Below are 19264 nucleotides of genomic sequence, written 5' to 3'. Positions count from 1 at the left end.
GCAGGTAATGCTGGGGCTGGCTAGAGTGCTTTTTTAAATTGCTGTAATGTAAATGAAGGAGACTGGACCCTCTTCCCAGCCCCACTCAGCAAGATCTTAGAAGGAAGACAGCTAATTGGCAAGTTAGTGTATAGGAGAAACTTTAACATTGTCATGAACAACCAAGATCAGATTGTAGCACTGAGGCTAGTGATGCCCAATTGATGCCACAAAATGAAGTATGAACAACAGCAATGTTAAAACATTATGAAGACAAATAGCATTAAACTAGAAGGAATGTACTAATTAAACAGTGTAATGGAAATGTAAATTGAGGGGAGAGAAACCTGAGTCACCAGGAACAGAGCAAGAGAAGTCTGAACAGCTGTACTTTGTAAAGGCAAAGGCAATGCTGCTTTTTAAAAATAAAGTATTAATACATGTTTAAGTTAAAAAATCTCCAAAGTCTGACCACTAATCTTGGAAAGACCAGGCATGGCTCAAGCAAAAATGCCCTGCTTCAGCTGAAGTACACTGGAACACCAGAGTAGTGGAAGGTTGTCAACTCTGGTAAAGGAAATTCTATCCTCCCTCCAGGGCAGCAGGCAGGGAGGGCTCCATTAGCTCCAGAGTAGTCACACGTTTACAGCTGCCAGCCTTTATTAGAGATCCTGCTATCCATGATGGTTTTAACTTGCCTGCAGAGCAGATTTAACAGCAAATTGCTGTAGCCTTGGCCAAGTTACTGCTCTTTCAGCATATCAACAGCAGAAATACTGAAAAAGGGAATTCTGAGCCATACAGCTATTACCAAACTGGAACAAGAGGATATTGCACAGTAATCATCCATGATTTTCTTATAGTGGGAAAAATAAGGCTTCTGGAAGCCCAGTTCAATGTTATTTCATGTTAGAATTACCTTCTGCATTGCTGCTGGCTGCTTGGGAAGGTGTCATGCTTTTACACAACTGCCTGCCAGCTGGTACCCCATTTCAGAAGGGCACGTTTTGCTGAGGTTTCTAGGGAAAGCAGTAACATTTTGACCTGATAGATTAGCAGGGGATTCTGCTTGTTAGAGGGTGGGAGGACAAGCCCTAAAGCTCTTTTCCTAGTTAAGAAATCCTGCTTTTACAGCCATCTTCCTTCCCTATTGCCCATTCCTTTTTTCCATAACTATACCTTAGAGCACCAAACTCACAGAGCTGGTTATAAATTCAGCACAGGTTCCCTGACCAATCTCAGTTTTGTTTCTGATGAAATTTCACATGTAGTGACATTTTCTTTTTGCATGTCAATCACTTCATTCTGTCAGTTTGTTTCACAAAGCAGCCATAAAGTAGTTTAAGAAACATTAATCTTCCAAGCAATCGGGTAAACAAACTGAGTTTGGGGAACTTTAAAAACACAGACACTTTAAAAGAATGAGTAGTCTTCTTTAGCATCATTACATCATTCTACTACACTGTGTGAAGCATAATTAAATGTTACAGCTGACTAGAGAACTGCTGCACCTGCCAGTGACTTCAAGTCTTTAGGTTAAATCAGCAAAGGCAGAGTGTTTAAGGAATTGTTTTAATTTTTTTCCCTACTTAATCAATAATTAATGTTTGTGTATCCATTTAAGAAGATGTCAAATATTTATGCTTCTTTACTACAAGACGTGGCAACTTACTGCAGCTGTTCATCTTGCAACTGAAACGCTCATCTTGGAAGAGAATAAGTAAACAATGAAAAGTGACTTGGGCATTCCTAAATCAGTCAGATAACCCATTATGCTTTCCTGCATTACTTTAAAATCCATTTTAAACTTCAGCTGTTCAGCAAGATACCAGCATTTCTATAAATTCTAGGTAACAGAAGAACCTCAAATTGCTGGCCAGTACAAAATTTCACCACTAACTGCTCCCATACTAACTAGTCCTGGTCAAAAATATCTTTGTTCTACTGACTTGGATTATTCTGGGCTATTGCATGTCTGAAGCCAGACCTGTTTTAGCTGCAGAAAGGGTTGAACTGTTACACAGAAGAGAAACAGGACATCATGTCTAGCATTCACAGTTGTTCTACACACATCTTGGGTAAGAATTCATGCAGCCCCTATGACACTATTCACAGGTTTGTATTAAACCTGGATTTGCTTCACCTGTTGTATGTGTTTTTGCACTGAAAAGCAGCGTTACTGTGGAATTGCATTTTATTAATAACACCATAAAAGAGAATTTCAGACCATGGGAGTGTTATTACTCATTCCACAGTTCTCAGCAAGATTTACATGCTGTAAGATCCCATGGACAGAGACTTGAGAGCATTAAACCCCACTTCTTACATGCACTGCTCAAGCCTTCAAAGCAGGAGTGCAAGTCATCTCCAATTCCTATTTCCCTGGCAACTGTAGTCTTAAGATGATGGCTTATAATTCAGTGCTGCAAAAGCTTCCAAACTCTTCTGGCCCACAATGAGGTTCTCTTGCATATATGCAAGTGAGATACTGCAGCATCCTGAGGCATGCTTCATCAGCTGTTTAGACTGGATGCATCTCACAATCTCAGTGTCCCACTAAGAGAATGCAGCCACCAAGAAGTTATCCAAGAAAGGCTAAGTCTCTAAGAAAGCAAGAGTAGGAGCACCTAGCTCCTCCATTTCCTTGGGAAGGCATGTGAAAAGCCACTGGAAGCCTCAGGAACACTGACCAGCCTTATGCATTGCTAACAAGAGCAATGCCTCCAACAGCTCACACAAGATTTATTAGTTCATCCATTTACTTCAAACAGATTCAGACGGGTCCCACACAGAGGCACTACCTTTACACCTGTCTGTAAGTTTCCAAAAAGCACACCCATTTTCTGAAGCCTCTACTCACCCTCCCTGTTAAGATGAGCCCTGAGGCAGTGCAGCGCTACCCTGAATGCAGTTCAGGCTAAGATCCTTCAAGCACAATTTGTCAGTATCCTCTTCTCAGTCCTCAAGGAGAAGTGACCACCCAGGTGCTGTGGAGGCAGAGGTATTTAAGAAGGTGCCTACTTGCAAAGACAGGGTGATCTACCAGTTGATTACATTGCTTACACATAGCACTACTGGATCCCTGGGTCAGCCCTGCTCTGTGAGTGTTGTACAAAACCAGTGCTAGTGAACTGGGACAAGGAGATGACAAGATGGAAGATGACAGGTTGAGTTTAAGCCCTCGTAATTCCCACTCCCTTTAAATAGCTTTAGATGCATTCTTCACAGAGGAGTCTTATGATAGGAGGAAAACCTTAAGGCCTATTTACCCAAAATGCTGAGTGATCACTGTATAACAAGTGTCTGTGTGGAAGCCAGTAACGTGCAGAATCTGAAAGCATCTGGCTCAAGGATACAGCTATTTCAGTCAGATAACAGCGTCTTGTATCATCTACCCCAATTGTTACATGAGTTCCTTAAATCTTCAAATATGCATCCTAAAGCTTAAACTAGATCTCAAGTTTCTTGATGATGAGTGCTATTCACCCACAGACAACACCAGTCTTACATTCTCTTTAACTATTGATACAGCACACTGGAAGGCACATCTGTTGAATAAATGCAGATAGTAGTATATGACTAGTTACAGGGTAATTCTCAAACATCCCAACACTACTATTATTCAGTTAACACATTTATGCCTTCTGGTATGAAACCTATTCATGGTCATCCTTCTCTATCCTCCCCTCCATTTCACAACGCCATGCAACAAGCCAAACACAAACTCTGTCATCAAGGATTTTAATAGCACTGGTCAATTGAGAATAATAAAAACAAGTAGAAATTGAGTAATAGTAAAGGCAAAAATATCAAGACAACATAGGAAGTATTCATTCCTGCTAATTAAATGAGGTAGCAAGACAACTAACTTATGGGGCCGAATTTTTATTTACTACTTTAACAGCAGAGAATAATTTTTGCAGATTCATTAAGAAAGCTGCTTTCAGATGAAATATGTAAGCAGAAAGGAAGGAAAAAGATAACCATCAGGTAGCTCTGAAGCCAATATTTGTTCTTGACTTAGACTGACACCAGATGAAAGTAATTCTGCTTAAATTCCACGTTCAAACTAGCAGAATGTGCCTCTGCTGAACATAGGTTCTATTGCTGTAACTTGCCCCAGGAATCTGATCAGATCAAGTAATTTATGTGGCTGCACATGGAATGTAGACAAGACAATCAGAAGTGCAGACTTGCCAGTGGATCAGTTCATAGCTGGGAGTCCACTGTTAATTACATGATAGGTGCTTGCACAACTCTCTGGCCTCCCAACAGACACTGTTCAGACTGCATCAGTGCCAATGGATCCCAGTCAAGGTCAGCTCCATTTTAGGGCTCAACCCAAATCCTACCAAATTCACTTATAAATCTTTTAGTTCAGTGCCAGTTGGAGCAAACATTTAAATGGGCAAAGAATTACTCCAAAACAAAATGTAAAATTGGCAAGACTTAAGTTCCTGATCACTGTCCATAACTGGACTGAAGTAAAAAGATATTCTATTTCTTTTGCTTTCACACAACACTTGAAACACAAAGTGAAGTTTAGGAACACTTCTGGAAGCAGAAATCTGCAGTTTGAAGGTAACTTTTCCACTTAAAAGATGATTCATTATTAAAAACAGGTCTGTACCGTCTTCAGTAACCCCAAAAAATTGCTATAAAAATAGAGATTTGAAAATAGTCTGAATTCACATGTACCAGTTACCATTTCTAGTGTAAAATTGGTTTAGTTTATGAAAAATATCATTCCTTAAAAAACAGCATAGGCTTACAGTTGTTATCACTAAGAAGGTCCACAGAATTCCTTCAGTACATATTAACTGTTATACTCTAGGCTTTTTGACAGGTGGATCCTGCAGGCTGAACTTAGGAATTTCACATGAAGAAGCAAAAGGAATTCTTTTGGCTGACACCTTCTTCCCAATTGTTTCAATCTGAAAGAGAAAAGAGATTTCACAAGTGAGCGTGGCACCATCATGTCAGCCTATGAGAAACCTACAAACTCCACCCTGGACCACGACTGTATTTCCCAAATATTAGAATTATACAGGCCACAAAGCACAGTGTGCTAAGGGACAGCTTCTGGAACTGGGATAACAGAGAGGTTTTCTTTAAAGATAACCTTTCACAGATGCCTGCTTTGCCTATTGAAAGCTGTATATTGCTAGTTTGATCATTCACGTGCCAGAGCTTCCTTAAGATAAGTACACACACCCGAAAATGTTTCTGGGTATTCTTAAAATGGGAGTTCAGCCTCCTTTGTCTAAGAATGAAGACCCAGTAAATTAGGATAGAAGCAGCATCTTCCCCTCCTTAATGCAGTGGGCTGGTTTTGAAACAACACAACTCTGAAAGGCTAAAGGAAGCTATGTAAGAGAAAGCATACAATAAAGCCAACACGGACATAAGCCAGGTAGTGCAAAACTCAAGAGCAAGACAGGTTCCCCTAACTTCTAGGTCAAACTTACTGTAAAATCAGTAAGGACAGAGCTTTACAGGATGAAACATCAACTAGCAAAACATTTCAGACACCCAGTAAATATAGCAAGCTGTAGCTTTCCTCTTGAATAAGGAGCAGAGGTCAGATGCAAAGGACCAAACAACAGAATACTTCAACTACTCTAAATTTAAAAGAAAACAGATTAATATACTCTAGACAGAGTTGTCTATTCAAACAACTCTGTAAAGAGTAATGTGAGCCCTGTGTACTGTATTTGCCCATAACAGCTTCAACTGACTAGTGAAATCAATTCATACAAGCCTGTCACAAACAGTGTTAATGACTGTGTGTGGTTTAAGCAGGGAAAAAAAAAAAAAGATACCAGGAAAGAAAGCCCACAGCCTCACCACAGTCCTCAGGAGTACACATAAAGAAACAACTGAAACATGTATCTGACCTGGATGGTAGACTTTGTCACAATTGTGGCTGGCTGAGATGCTTCTATCAGATTATTCAAGGATTTGGTGATATTGGTATTAGTCAAATTCTATCCATGCTAGAAGTGCTTCAAGCTCTTCAATCAAGGCTTAAGTCTTTCACCACTTGAGACTTCAGCTGAGGTTTTTTTTAAAATCAGAAATTACTTCATCTAGAATTAGAGCTTCACATTTATATTTTCTGAATTAAGCTTCCACTGTTGAAACAGGTTAGAAGTGAAATGGTGTATTTAAAGTTCCAACTAGAATTCCAAGAAAAATAAACCAGCAAGTTTCACAGATTTGTATTGTATATAATGGAATTTGTGTTGGCATCAAGCTGTCCATGGCTTTTAACCAGGGCAGCTAAAAACACCAGGGATCTAAAGAAAGATACATTTTGGGGTTGTCTGTATAAGACAAAAATCCTTTTAATTATTCTATACAGAGAATACAAGTAAATTGTTGAATGCCTTTATACTGATATTCTAGATGAACAATCTGGAAAATAAATGACAAATTGTGTGCTGGATCCAAAACTTCTCTCAATAGTCTGTCAAGTGGAGGATCCCTGCCTGACATGTTTGTCACCTGCATTACACTGGGCTTCAAGGCTCATACCTTAGGTAAACCTGCTTATACTTTTTGTGAAGGGCAAAAAGAGTGTTTACAGCTTCCATTTACTTCTGAAGGAAGCATGCATGTTTTACTATCATCATAGAATCACAGAATGAATCCTAGAATCATTTCAGCTGGAAGAGACTTTTGAGTTAGAGTCCAGACTTGGTCTTAGCCCTATCAACCACTAGACCATTTCCCCAAGTGCAACATCTAACTGAACCTTTAAAGATCATCTAGTCCAACCCTGGCTAAAGCAGGACCACCTAGATCAGTCACACAGCAACACATCCAGGCGAGTTTTGAAAATCTACAGAGAAGGAGACACCACACCCTCCCTGGGCAGCCTGTGCCAGGGCTCCCTCACCCTCACAGGGAAGAGGTTTTTCCTTAAACTTAAGTGGAACTTTGTGTCCCAGCTTTTGTCCACTCTAATCCTATCACTGGATGCTACAGAAATGTCCCATCCTCTTGACATATATCTTTCAAATCCTGTTATTGTCCACCATAAATGCTGCTTTTTTTGGTTTAATGGTGTTAAAGTAAGTTTCCAGGTAGGGGCTTTAGCACAGGTTGTAACATTTACCAGATGCAACAGCTCAGCCCTTCTACTGGGTAGCAGCAGCGCAAACTGCAGGACTTGAGGAGGTCATGACGGGGCTCATTTTGGAGCCCAGTGTCCTACTGATTACTTAGAATGAATTTAGGAAGGAGATTTTGTGGGTTTTTAAACCTGGTAACTGCATGATTTCTCCAGTCCAGAGAAGGTCAGAACAGCATTCAGACATTAGGTTTATGGTTGGACTTGATCTTACAGGTCTTTACAACCAAAATGATTCTGTAATTCTCAAGGCATGCTTATTCTGCTGAAAGCTGATGGCACAGTCTGGTGTAGCTCAGATTTTAACAGAGCATCAGTCTATGAAAACACTAAGGTCATGGAGGAAGACAGCACTAGTGAAGAGACTTAAGTACAAATAGGTTTAGGTTTAAGTGCTCACCTGGAGAGATTTTTTTTTTCCCTCTTGCTACTTAAGTCATTGCAGAGGGAGAGAGAGCAAGAGGGAAGAAAGTAGAAGGAAAGAAATCTAAGAAGTGTCATCACTCATCTGATTACCTGGAAGCCAATGACTTGTAGCTCATTGTGAAGATCATCTAGAACTCTCCTACCATCAAAGATAAATGCAGGCTTCAGCATTTTCTTATGAATACGTTCATAATCCAACTCCTGTAAAGTACAATTAAAGCAGACAGAATATGTAACACGACACTCCTTCTGGTTTTTCTTTAGTTTAAATTGAAGATAGCATTTACCTTAAACATGTCCCATTCAGTGCAGATTACAAGGGCATGAGCTCCATCACAGGCTTCATAGGGATCTGTACTAATGGTGACCAACCGAGACACTGTAACAAAAGGAAAACAAAGTTTTATTCTGCACACATCTAAAACATCAGTCTGGTGCACTCCTAGGAAATGAGTTTCTGTCCTTGCCCTACACAAACTAGGAGTTGGAAGCCACTCATCTAGAGATATTTTCTATAATGACATCTGTCACTTTGTTTTCACCTACTTAAATGAAAGCAGCTTGTATCTGGCACCTGAATAGTCAAGGCACTTCAGTGTTTGAAGTTAAGCATTCAAATTTGACTTCAACAGCCAAGAGCACCTCTAGAATTAGAAGGTACTATGGAGTATTAAAATGCCAGCTCTCAAAGGACACTGCCTGTACTACAGCAGCACATCACAGTTCCTATTTAACTGTTCACACCAGAGAAGATATACATGGCTCACTAGGGGCCTGCCTCCACCCTTCCACTGCCTCAGTAACTGCCTGGCAGCAACTCCCCATCCTCCTCCAATCCAAGGGGATGGCAAAATAACGTACACCAAATTTTCCTCCATTCTCTTCATCTCTAGAAGCCCGATCTATCTTTCTTCCTGCATCTAACCATCATCTCCATTCACCCCCTCCCCAATAAGAAAACAGAGCTCCTCCTGCTTCTCCCTGAGAAATTTCTAATCATAGCTAATTACTTGAAAGTTGTCTTGAAATTAAGGAAACAAATGAATTTGGAAGAGATATGGGTGAAGGGAGGAGGCTCTACAATGAATTCCAGAATTATTTACTTCTACTTTAAATACACAAGCAACAACTAAGGCAAGACAAGATTTGAGACCTAAAGGAGTTGACAGAAGACCACTAGTGTCTCCTACTTCTGGGCATTTTTCTCTTTTAATCATGCAGAAAAAAAATTCTTTGCCTGTATTTAAACGTTTATCAAAAATACAGATTTAGAACTTATCTAGAAAAGCTATGGGGAAAAGGAGGAGAGTTCCAGTAATCCTCAGAGCTATGACAGTCTTCTAGTAAGTGTAAACAACAGCATATCATTGCCATGGAGAAAGTGTGAAAGTAAATTTACATTAGTAAAACAGACCTTGAGTATTTTGAGAATAGGGTGAGGAGGGAAGGGAGGAACTCAGTGTTACTTGAGCATTCTTACCTTGGTTATCTTCTGAGACACCTGGATGTGAGAGATCCAAGATGATTTGTTCCTTAGGTACTTTAGGATCATAGATATGGAGCTTTGCTCCTTCATCCATTAAATATTTGCTAATATAGATACTGGATGACTCTCTAAGGAAGTGAATCAATCAGTTAAAACATGCCACTTGGTTCTTTGAGTAAATTAAAGTCTTGAAGTGTCACAATATGCAGTGCCAGAGCTTTTAGAACAGTTTTACATTAAATATCTTAGTGATAAGCCATGCCAGCAGCAAACTTCAATTCTCAAGAGACAGGAAGGAGAATAACATGAAAAAACAAGTTAACATCTCTTGCTGAATCATGCAAGAGATACTAAGCCCCAGGACTCTTATTGGCCAGAATTAACAAAGCATCAAGTTTACAGCTCTCCAGCTGTGAGAAATGATATCAAGTTTGAGCTTTACACATGTCCTGGTTCCAGCCAATATGAGTTAATTTTCTTACTAGTAGCTGGTATATAGCTGTGTTTTGGATTTATGCTGAAAATCCTGTTGATAACATGGGTATTTTTTCGTTACTGCTGAGTAATACTTGCATAGCATCAAAGCCTTTTCTACTTTTTACTCTGCCCTGCCAACAAGTGGCCTAGGGGTATACAAGAAGCTAGGAAAGAGTATGGCCAGGACAGCTAACCTGAATAACCACAGGGCTATTCCAAGGAAGATTGTGCCCAGCATAAAAACTGGGGGGAGTTGGCAGGGAGGGGTTGATCACTGCTCAGGCATCTGTCAGTAGGTGGCAAGTAATTGCATGGGGCATCTCTTGGTTTGACTTCCCTCACCCTTGGGTTTTATTTATCTGTTATATTTATTTTCATCATTAATATTATTGTTGTTATTAATAAAATGAAACAAAACAGAATCTGTTCTTATCTCAACCCATGAGTTCCACTTTTTCCTCATTCTCCTCCCCCTCCCACACTACAGGGGATGGTGAGCAAGTGGCTGTGTGGTGCTTAGTTGCTGGCTGGGGTTAAACTACAATACCAGGAAAACAGAATTTGGGAAACCTTTGGGAAACAAAGCTGAAACTTCGTGTAGCAATTTAGAACCAGTTGTAAATATGTTTGTAGTCTTTTCTGTGGAGAATGGAGCAGCTCTACAGGGACCTTCCTGATCTAGGTTGCCCTGCTTCTGCAGGGAGGTTGGACTAGATGATCTCTAAAGGTCCCTTCCAACTCCTACCATTCTGTGACTCTGTCAAAAATCTATCTTTGCTTATGGAAACTAATAGAGATTAGACTTATTTGCTCTACAACATATCTGAGTAATTCAGAAACTAGAATTCAAGAATCAGTAGTCCCACTCATTTAAGAAAGACTAATCCTTGTTACAAACCAATTCAATCATAAGAGGTTAAGGGGCCCCTATTCAGATCTATTTTTAATAATCCAACTCAAGTGGGGGGGTTTAGGTATGTAGCTGATGGCAAGTGTAGAGCATCCCCATTAGTGAACTGAAATCTTACCTTGTATCCCCAGTATCCTTTTTGAACGCAAACCCTAGAATAGCAATCTTCTTATCAGTGACAGTGTTGAACAAGCTGTCAATAATGCGGGAAGCAAATCTTCTTCTCTGATAATCATTCATGTCTATTACCTGAAATTATATAATCACAATGGTACAGAAGGGAACCATGTTAAACCACAAACAAATTCTATTAACAATCAAGCCAAGCTATCCACACAGAGGTTTAATACAGGCTTAAAAGAGTAAGTCAAGTATTTAAACTCCATATCACAAGTAATCCCAAGAGAAATTTAGTTACTTTATCAAACAAATTCTATTTTAATCAGTGACTGTAGATGCATATACACACATCCTATCACACATTATCTAGTCCAAAGGCTAGGATTTTTTCACATTGCTTTCCATGTTTCTGCCCAGAATACAGTAAGCTGGAGATATTTTTTTAAAAGCAATCTCAGTGTCATAAAACTCAACACCACATGGACACCCCATTGCCAGACCTCCAGTTCTCCTTATATGCCAGGTGTAGGAACTGAGAATGTTTTTAGCCTTTTTAATCCACACTAACAGATTCCAATACATATAGCTAGTATGGCTAAACCAGATTACGTGCCTCACTTTTGCTATTATAGGAAGGTGGGTTCACTCACTCCTATTGCTCCTCCAGCCAGCCTCATACTTTGATCTCCAGCCTTTAACACATAGAGGGCACTGGATCACTAGTAGAATAGGAAAGGGAGGTTCCCCCACCTAGTCAATGTTGAACACAGACTGGAAAGAACTACACCTTCCTCAGTTTTGAGGCTTTCAATCCAAACCAAGAACTAACAGCAGCAGCCTATGAAATGTAAGGTATAACTATACAGCAGAAGGATATATTGCGAACCAGATTTGAGGAAAAGATATAGAAGCAGAGAGATTTATACAGCTGAAACTTATGTGGACAATGCTCAAAAGCTCAATGCCTAAAAGCTGAATGCTGAAGAATGCCACCTCTTAAAAAAAATGAGTCAAGAACATGTACCTGTTGCCAGTAGCGGGCTACTTCAGGTAAGTTCAGTGCCTCACAGAGGTACACTAAATTCAGGACATCCTTCTGAAAACAGCTGCCTCCAAACCCTGAAACAGAAAATGGTAATTTTACAGGTGACTAAGGCTCTACTCTAACCCAAACTTTGCCAAAAACTACTTGATTCCAATCACTGACATAGTCAGCATTATAATTTTTGCTGGTACTTCACTGCTAGCAAATGAAAACCTTAAGAACCTCTCAAAATCCAACTCCTGGACCTACTTATTCTGTCAGCTACAGAAGCCTAAAAATCTGCTTCAGGTCCCACTGAAGTCAATGGAAATTTTAACCCAGTCTCAGAGAAACATATGATAAGACAACCCCTTTTTTATTATTATTGCAAGTGGGTGGACAAACTCCCACCTGGAGATTTAAGCTAATATTTCTCACAACAAATATGTAAGATTAGGTTCTTTCTTCTCCACCTCCAAATGGAGATCTAATCATTGACAGGGACCAAAGATCACCACAGATGACTAAGGGAAAACTGAGCCGATTAATACAGGCATCCTTGACCCCTGGAACTTTGCTCAGAGTCCCAGAAGCAACACATTGCAGAGGGAAATAAGGCAACCTAGTAGGAATTTTGGGTATGGATTTGCTATAAACTATTCACTTCTACATATATTCTAGGAGACGTAGTATTTGATGTGGTTCTTTTAAAGTCACATTCTTTCTACCATGAAGACTGTAGCCATACAGCCAGCCTTTGGTTCTGTTCTATAAGTTCAAGAGTTTGTTTTATTGATCCACACTTTATCACATCTTTCTCTTTAGCAAACACCTGAATGAATCCTACAATTTAGAAGATGCCATTACACATTGTGACCTAGAGGTGTCCCCTTCCTCAGGCCACTGGCAGCAGCTCCCCAACAAAGTTGCAGCAGTTACAACTGGGAAGACATCTTGGAGAGCACTCTCAGTGATGCCTCAGAAAAAGAAAGTCACAGCCTGTCTTTCCAACACAACAGGCAGGACAAACCATGCCTTTTGAACTGCCACGTTTCAGACTGCCAGGGTCTAGAGCAGCCTCAGTCCTAGACATTTTACCAGTGAAACTAAATACAGGATTTTACAGTGTCAAAGCACTTTAAAACACTACTGGAGACCTATTGCATTATTAAAACAGCAACCCAGAATAAAAAAGGTGGGATTTTTTTGTTTACCAACACTGGCTTTGAGAAACTTATTTCCAATTCTTTGGTCTGTTCCAATAGCCCTTGCTACTTCTTCAACATCTGCTCCTGTAGCTTCACACAGAGCACTGATTGAGTTAATGCTGCTGATTCTTTGGGCAAGGAAAGCATTAGCTGCCTGTAAATAAAGCATAGTAAAGAGAACTTGATTTTTCCAGAAACCAAGATGTCCACAAACTGAAGGGAGTCGAAACTGGAAGGATTGCTTTAGTATCTATGCAACTCTGGTGACATACAAGACACCAACATAACCAGTTTGATACATAAATGCCAGGTAATGGGATTTAAGCAAAATAATGTAACATTTCACCTGCAGAGTTTGGCCCACTTTATGACTGTAACTGGTTTCTGCAGCAGTAGAGGTTTATAAGCTTAGTAACAAATTACACAGTAATCAAATGAGAAAAGGACTTCATGGAAAGTTGATACAATTTATTAGCTTAGCTGAGCTAACTGGAAAATACGAGTATTCTTTGACAAACATATTGGGTCCTCCCAGCCTCATCTGTCCTTCCTATCTGCATCACTCAGTCTGTGAACTTCTGTTTCTGAGCTGTGTCACACCCTTTGCTCACTGCAGACAAGAATGGTGAGTAACACTGACCAGTTTAGAAAGTTCTGATGACCAAGTATTGGTTGTGAGGATTTTTTCTTTGGGCACCCAGTGCTCATAAACAGCACAAAGAGCACGGACAGCTTTCTGTCCCTCTGGAGAATCATCTCCGCCGATAAGCACTCTGTCTGGGTTCTTCAGGTCCTTGATGGCTGTTCCTTCTGCAAGGAACTCTGGGTTAGAGAGCACCTACAGGCACAGAAATAAAAGAACGACAGATAAAAGCCAAAAGCAACAACCAGCCTTTAAATACATGACTCAAAGATTATGCTTACCTGCAAATCCAAGTTAGGCTTAGTATTGGCATCAAATATTCGCCGAATGCTCTCGGCAGCTCTCACTGGCACTGTGCTTTTCTCAGTCACAATTTTATAGCCATTGGAATTCTGTACAATTCGTCTCGCACAAGCTTCGATGTATTTCAGATCAGCTGCTCTGCCTTTTCCCATCCCATATGTCTTTGTTGGGGTGTTAACCTAGTTATGAGTACATAGAGGGGGAAGAAGTGTTACAGGTCTCAAGACAGGGGAGTCTTGACAAGGTAAAATTAAGAATTCTGTGAAGGACAAACATTTTCCTTCCCAGACTCCAGATTGCTTCTACTCCAGAATTATTCTCGTTACTGTATCAGATGAACAGCTATCAGTCTTCTCAATTACCCATTTTGTCTTCTAATGAAAGCTTACTGGCCTCTATTCAAATAGTATTTAAACAAGAGCAATTCATAGAAGCTTTGCAGGCTTTGATGAAACTTAGTCCTTATTCTGGAAACACCAGTAATTTCATCATGATTACAGCCAGCAACCTTTTGCTTCCTGTCCCACTTTAGGAGTGCAAAAATTCATACACAGCTTGCAACTAGTGAAGCAGTTACAGATTTCACTGCAAAGTGGGTTTAAAATAAGTGTAGAGCTGCTAAAAATTTCTACACTGAAGCTCACAGAAAAGGCAACATGAGGGAAAACACATCATTTAGACCAAGACAGAGAGTCCTTTTCATTACAAATTGGAAGAAGAAAAAAAAAAAAAAATCACAACAATGTGTAAAACACAACAGCATGTTTTATGCCAAGCACAGGTGGCAATATATGGCTGTATTAGTGGCAGTCATCCAGCCAAGTAGCATTCATTTTAGACCTAATGAATGGAGAAAAAGTCAGAAAAGGAGCTATGTACTGAAGTACCCTAACAAAGAGGAGCTCTCAAGAAAAGATAACTGGAGAAACAAAGAAAAACCCAACTGTGGCCTACCAAGATGAATAACAATCAGTTCTTTTGGATTCTGCATTAGGAACAACCTTCTAGACTACAAAAGGTTACACTGTTTATGGTTGACTGGATTCACATCTTAGTGGTATCAGGAACTTAGAAATAGTTGGTAAATAGTAAAGCCAGATCCTCTTCCTCTAGAAGTTTTTAAAAACTTCTAGAAATAAGTCATCTTTGTAACCCAATAACATACAATAATATGACTTTGCATCCCTAATAATTTTGATACAGTTCCTAGATAAAGTCTCATAGCTTTCAGTAGCTCACTGCAATGACAGATCTGCACTGTATCATGCTCCAAGACCCCACATATCTAAGCAAGCTAAATATCAACATTATCGTTTTGACTTAAAGCTGGTAGAATATTTGACTAGCAAACAGGCTCCAAGACACAGATAAAAATAAAATAAAAAGCTTACTTAACATTCTTCTCACAGTGCACAAAGACAAGAAAATCATGAGACAGTGACGTGACACTGCTAACTGTGTCTATGTGACAAAGCAAAGGCCTCTTCCTAACTTCAGTGCAACATAATAATTTGATAAGAAAAAAAAAAAAAAGACAAACACAAAACCACCTTCTCCCCCTAAACTTACAGAAATAAATACAAGATCAGCTTCTCTAATGGCATCATCAATACTGGTGGAAAAGAAGAGGTTTCTCCCTCGACAGGATTCTACCACTTCTTTTAACCCTGGCTGAAAGAAAAAAAAAAGCAGGAAAAAAAGTAGTTAAGGTTAATGCAGTTAGATAAATAGTAAACTGTATGTCCAAACAAACAGCTTATCATTTCAGATACAAAAAGATTTCCTTTTCCCTCCTCAGTGTGGCATGTTTTCAGTCTGACAGATATAAGGAAAGACATGAAGTCTTTCTCATTCAGAGCACCCAATGTGCTGTCTGGAAACTTTTAGCAACACTGAACTGTTAATAGCACAGCTAGATTTTAGGCTTCAGTTATCCCCATGTTCAACTCTACCTCCACGAGGAACAACTGAAGAAATAGCAGTAGGGCAATGTTATGTAGACTCAAAAAATAAAGTCTTACAGTATTCCCTAAGCTGCAAACAAAAGAGGTGGTCCCAACTCTCATTTTCCTTCAGCCACACATCCCATGATGTCCCCAACATTAGATCCAAAACTGATTCAGCACAAAAAAAAAAAACCCTTCAAAGAAGACTTTCACAGACTTAGCAAGTCCAGATCCAGGGAAAGAAAGGCAATGGAGATAACACAGGAGATAAAGACCACTCCTTTCAGTAACCTCCCCTCATCAGGCCAGATAACACTTATCATGGCTCCACACCTGCAGCACAGAACAATCACAGGCATGATTTGACAAGATTCTTTCCAGAGACACATACCATGCTGTGACACTTTCCCTTCCCTCACATCTCCATTCATAGGAGAGCAGCAGGAGCACTTGTAAGTGACCAATCCTCTGTATTAGAATGGTCTACAAAATTATTGAACTAAGATACAGCTACAGACCAAAGAAGCCTTTACTTTTGAAAAATTAAATCTTATACTGTAACCTGTCAATCAAATGTCCAGCTTGAGAGACACAGCATGAGATATTTAATTAAGTGCCAGAACGGCAAAGCTTCATTGGAGGGAGGGAAAAGACAATTAAATAGAAGCTTTCATGTGCAAGACATCTCTTCTGTCTCACTTCATACCAAATACCTACTTAAAAGGAAAACTGAAATCAGCACAGATAGAACAACATGCGTTAGGACCCATTAGACTTTCCAGTTATGGTCTTACTGGGATGTAAACAGAAGGGCAGCCCAGTAGCCAACTTTTGACACTGGAAAGAAAAAACCCAAAACAAAAAAATAAAAAAACCTCACTGTGAAATGACTCTGTTTTACAACTGTCTGAAATCATTCTTGGCAGGTTTTGTACATTCTTTGTAAGCAAAGGACACCATTCCAGGAAACAGATGTTGTGAGTTTGGGGTTTGTTTCTTTAAAAAAAAAAAAAAAGGAGAGTCCAACATGCCAAGGGCAGCCCTGCTTTAACTCATTCCAACTGTTTATAGGAAACAAACTACCTGCTTTCATGATCTTTATTCATGTCTCACCTGCTAACCTGAGCATTATGCATCTTTGAATATGTACAACAAAGGAGGTCTATTTATCTTCCTTCAGAGAGCCATAGTATGAGTTTGGTTTTAAGGCAGAAAAAAAAAAAAAAGGAAAGCCTTTGTGTTACAACAGACAGGATTCAGAAGCCTTCTTCTAGCAAAACACAAACTGTCACTACCAGCTAACATGCTGTCTTTGAGAGGTGCCCAAAGAGAAATTTTCACCCTCATTAAGAGAATGCAAACCTATAAAAACTGCATCTTACAAAAAAATGAGGGAGAGGAAGAAACATATTCTTTAAAGGTGAAAAAGACTGAAAACCCAACAAGTGCTAAGAGAAGCAAAATAGAAAAATGCTTTATACATTTTCAAGTCAAAGTCATTCTGTAATGAAGGAGTGACAGTGTAATACATTTAAAAATCATTTTTATCTTGCCTAATCTTTCCATGACAAATTGGAGGTTTACAGTAGAAATGAGTCAGGAACATGACTGCTCTCATCTTACATGATGGCTAAGATGAGCAGCATCCTTGGATTTTGGCTGTATTCAGAATAGGAATAAAGCTTACCACTTAGTATTTCACATTCATATCATGCTATAACACAGCAGACAGTATGTATAACTGAGGAAGAGTACTACATCATGATGAATTTGAGTCCCAAAAGAAAGTCAGCATCATTTAGCACAATTCACTACATACACAACAGTTACATTTTTCATTACTAGGCCTTTGACATACAATCCTTAAATTCCTGCCTGCACTGCATAGATTAAGCTATTTCAGAAATCTGGTTTAATGAGCAACAGTGACAAGCAGCTGTTCCAGAATACTCTTTCTGAAGGACATCATTGTGCTACATTTATCAAGCTCCAGAGGGAGGCCCTGTGGAAATGCCATGTGATGGGAGTGTAGCAAATGCAACACTACCTGGAAGAAGAAAGAACAGTGAGACAGTTTACCTCGTAGATTGGGAGCGTATCCGAATTCCAGGCATTGATTCTGGACTCATTGACATCCACAACAGTAACTTTGATATTGGGACACATCTGAGCAATAACACTACAAGTTGGCCCACCAACATAACCAGCACCAATGCAGCAGATCTTCTTAATTTCAAACATTGTTGCTCTAGTGAGAGCAGAGGGAAAGAGGAGAATCGGGAGTTACAAATTATGATCCTGGCCAACAAGGAAGTAAAAGAGAATTAATGACTTGAGATTTTATGATGCTGCCACGGACAGAAACCTTTTCTTACAGCTGATCTCCTGAAAGAGTTGTAATAACCCTTTCCTGCCCTTCCCGGGCTCTGGAGCCTACCCTGCTTCAGGAGAGCCAGCACACACAGCCCGTTGAGGAAGTGCGTTCTGCGGTCTCCCTGAAGCCTGCCCGCCTAAATACCACCCCCTCAGGCCGAGGAGTTGCTGATGCCACGACAGCCCCAGGCATGAGCAGAGACCGCAGGCAGCGCACAGCGGGGAGGGACGCAGAGCCGCGTCAGGCCTCGCTCAGCCGCGACCCCCAGGCCGGGCCCGGCCCCCGCCCTGTCCCCAGAGACCCTCGGCCGGGGAGGCGCCGTCCGCGCGGAGGCCGCAGCTCCCGCCTCCTCCCCAGTGCAGCGAGTGAGTCGGGAGCCGATTGCCCTCCCCATCCGGAGGCTCAGGCAGGGCCGACCCCACAGGATTCATCCCCAGGGGCCCAGAGGAAAGGCCTCCGCCGGCCGCGGTGGAGAGGCTCCTTGGCCGCAGCCCAGCCCCACGGTCCCGGGGGAGAGGCCGCCATCGCCCCCGGGAGGCGCCAGGAACAGGCGGCAGGGAGCTCCGCGGCCAGCACCGAAGCTGCATCCCAGAGACTTACTGCGGGTGGGCGGGCGCGATCCTGCCCCAGTGCCGCGATGGAGCTGGAGGGCTAATGGGCAGGATGCTCGGCGATCTCAAGGCGACGCTCCGCTACAACGGGAGCAGCGGCTCCGGCGGCTATTTAAAGGGCCGCCGCGGGGCCGCCGCGGCTGTTCCATCCCGGGGCCGCCGAGGGAGGCCGGATCCGCCTTCTGCCTTCCCCCCGGGGGCGGGGGCCAGCGCTGAGCCCGCCCTGCCACCGCCCCGCCGCGTTGCCCTGCCGCGTTGCCCTGCCGGCGAATGGGCGTGGGACACCTCCGGCACTGCCGCCCGCCCCGCAGGCCAGGCCTCGCCGCCGGGCGGGCGGCTAAGGGGCCGCAGGGCCCCCGGGCCCGCCTGGGGTCTCTGCGGCCCGGCCTCGGGCCTGGGCCTGGGCCTGGGCAGGCGCCGCCGCCGCTGCCCCTCGGCGGCGGCTGCCCTCAGCGCGGGCGGGAGAGTGGGTGAGAGGATGCCCACGCGGGACCGTGCCCCGGACAGCCCCTTTCCTCCTGTGCTGCTGGGGACACCGCATTCCACTTACTTTGTTGTCATAGACTCATAGAGTCATTTCAGTTGGAAAAGACCTTTAAGATCATCGAGTCCAATCACTAAC

General features: G+C 41.6%; 1 protein-coding gene across 1 annotated transcript; it reads right to left on the bottom strand.

Moving 5' to 3' along the window:
• Positions 1-3697: 3697 nt before the first annotated feature.
• Positions 3698-18810, bottom strand: UGDH (UDP-glucose 6-dehydrogenase). Its single transcript, XM_061992615.1, has 12 exons — positions 18632-18810; positions 17737-17905; positions 15281-15382; positions 13690-13890; positions 13406-13603; positions 12772-12919; positions 11558-11652; positions 10532-10662; positions 9021-9154; positions 7828-7919; positions 7631-7741; positions 3698-4913 (listed from the first exon to the last, which is right to left on the bottom strand). Exons 2-12 carry the CDS (start codon positions 17896-17898, stop codon positions 4803-4805), a joined length of 1485 nt encoding a protein of 494 aa, XP_061848599.1. The 5' UTR covers positions 17899-17905; positions 18632-18810; the 3' UTR covers positions 3698-4802.
• Between the last annotated feature and the right edge of the window lie 454 nt (positions 18811-19264).

The sequence above is a fragment of the Colius striatus genome, chromosome 3 (assembly GCF_028858725.1).
Source record: "Colius striatus isolate bColStr4 chromosome 3, bColStr4.1.hap1, whole genome shotgun sequence".
Lineage (NCBI taxonomy): Eukaryota > Metazoa > Chordata > Aves > Coliiformes > Coliidae > Colius > Colius striatus.
Note: the sequence above shows the minus strand (reverse complement) of the source record. Positions and strands in the feature narration are given on the sequence as shown.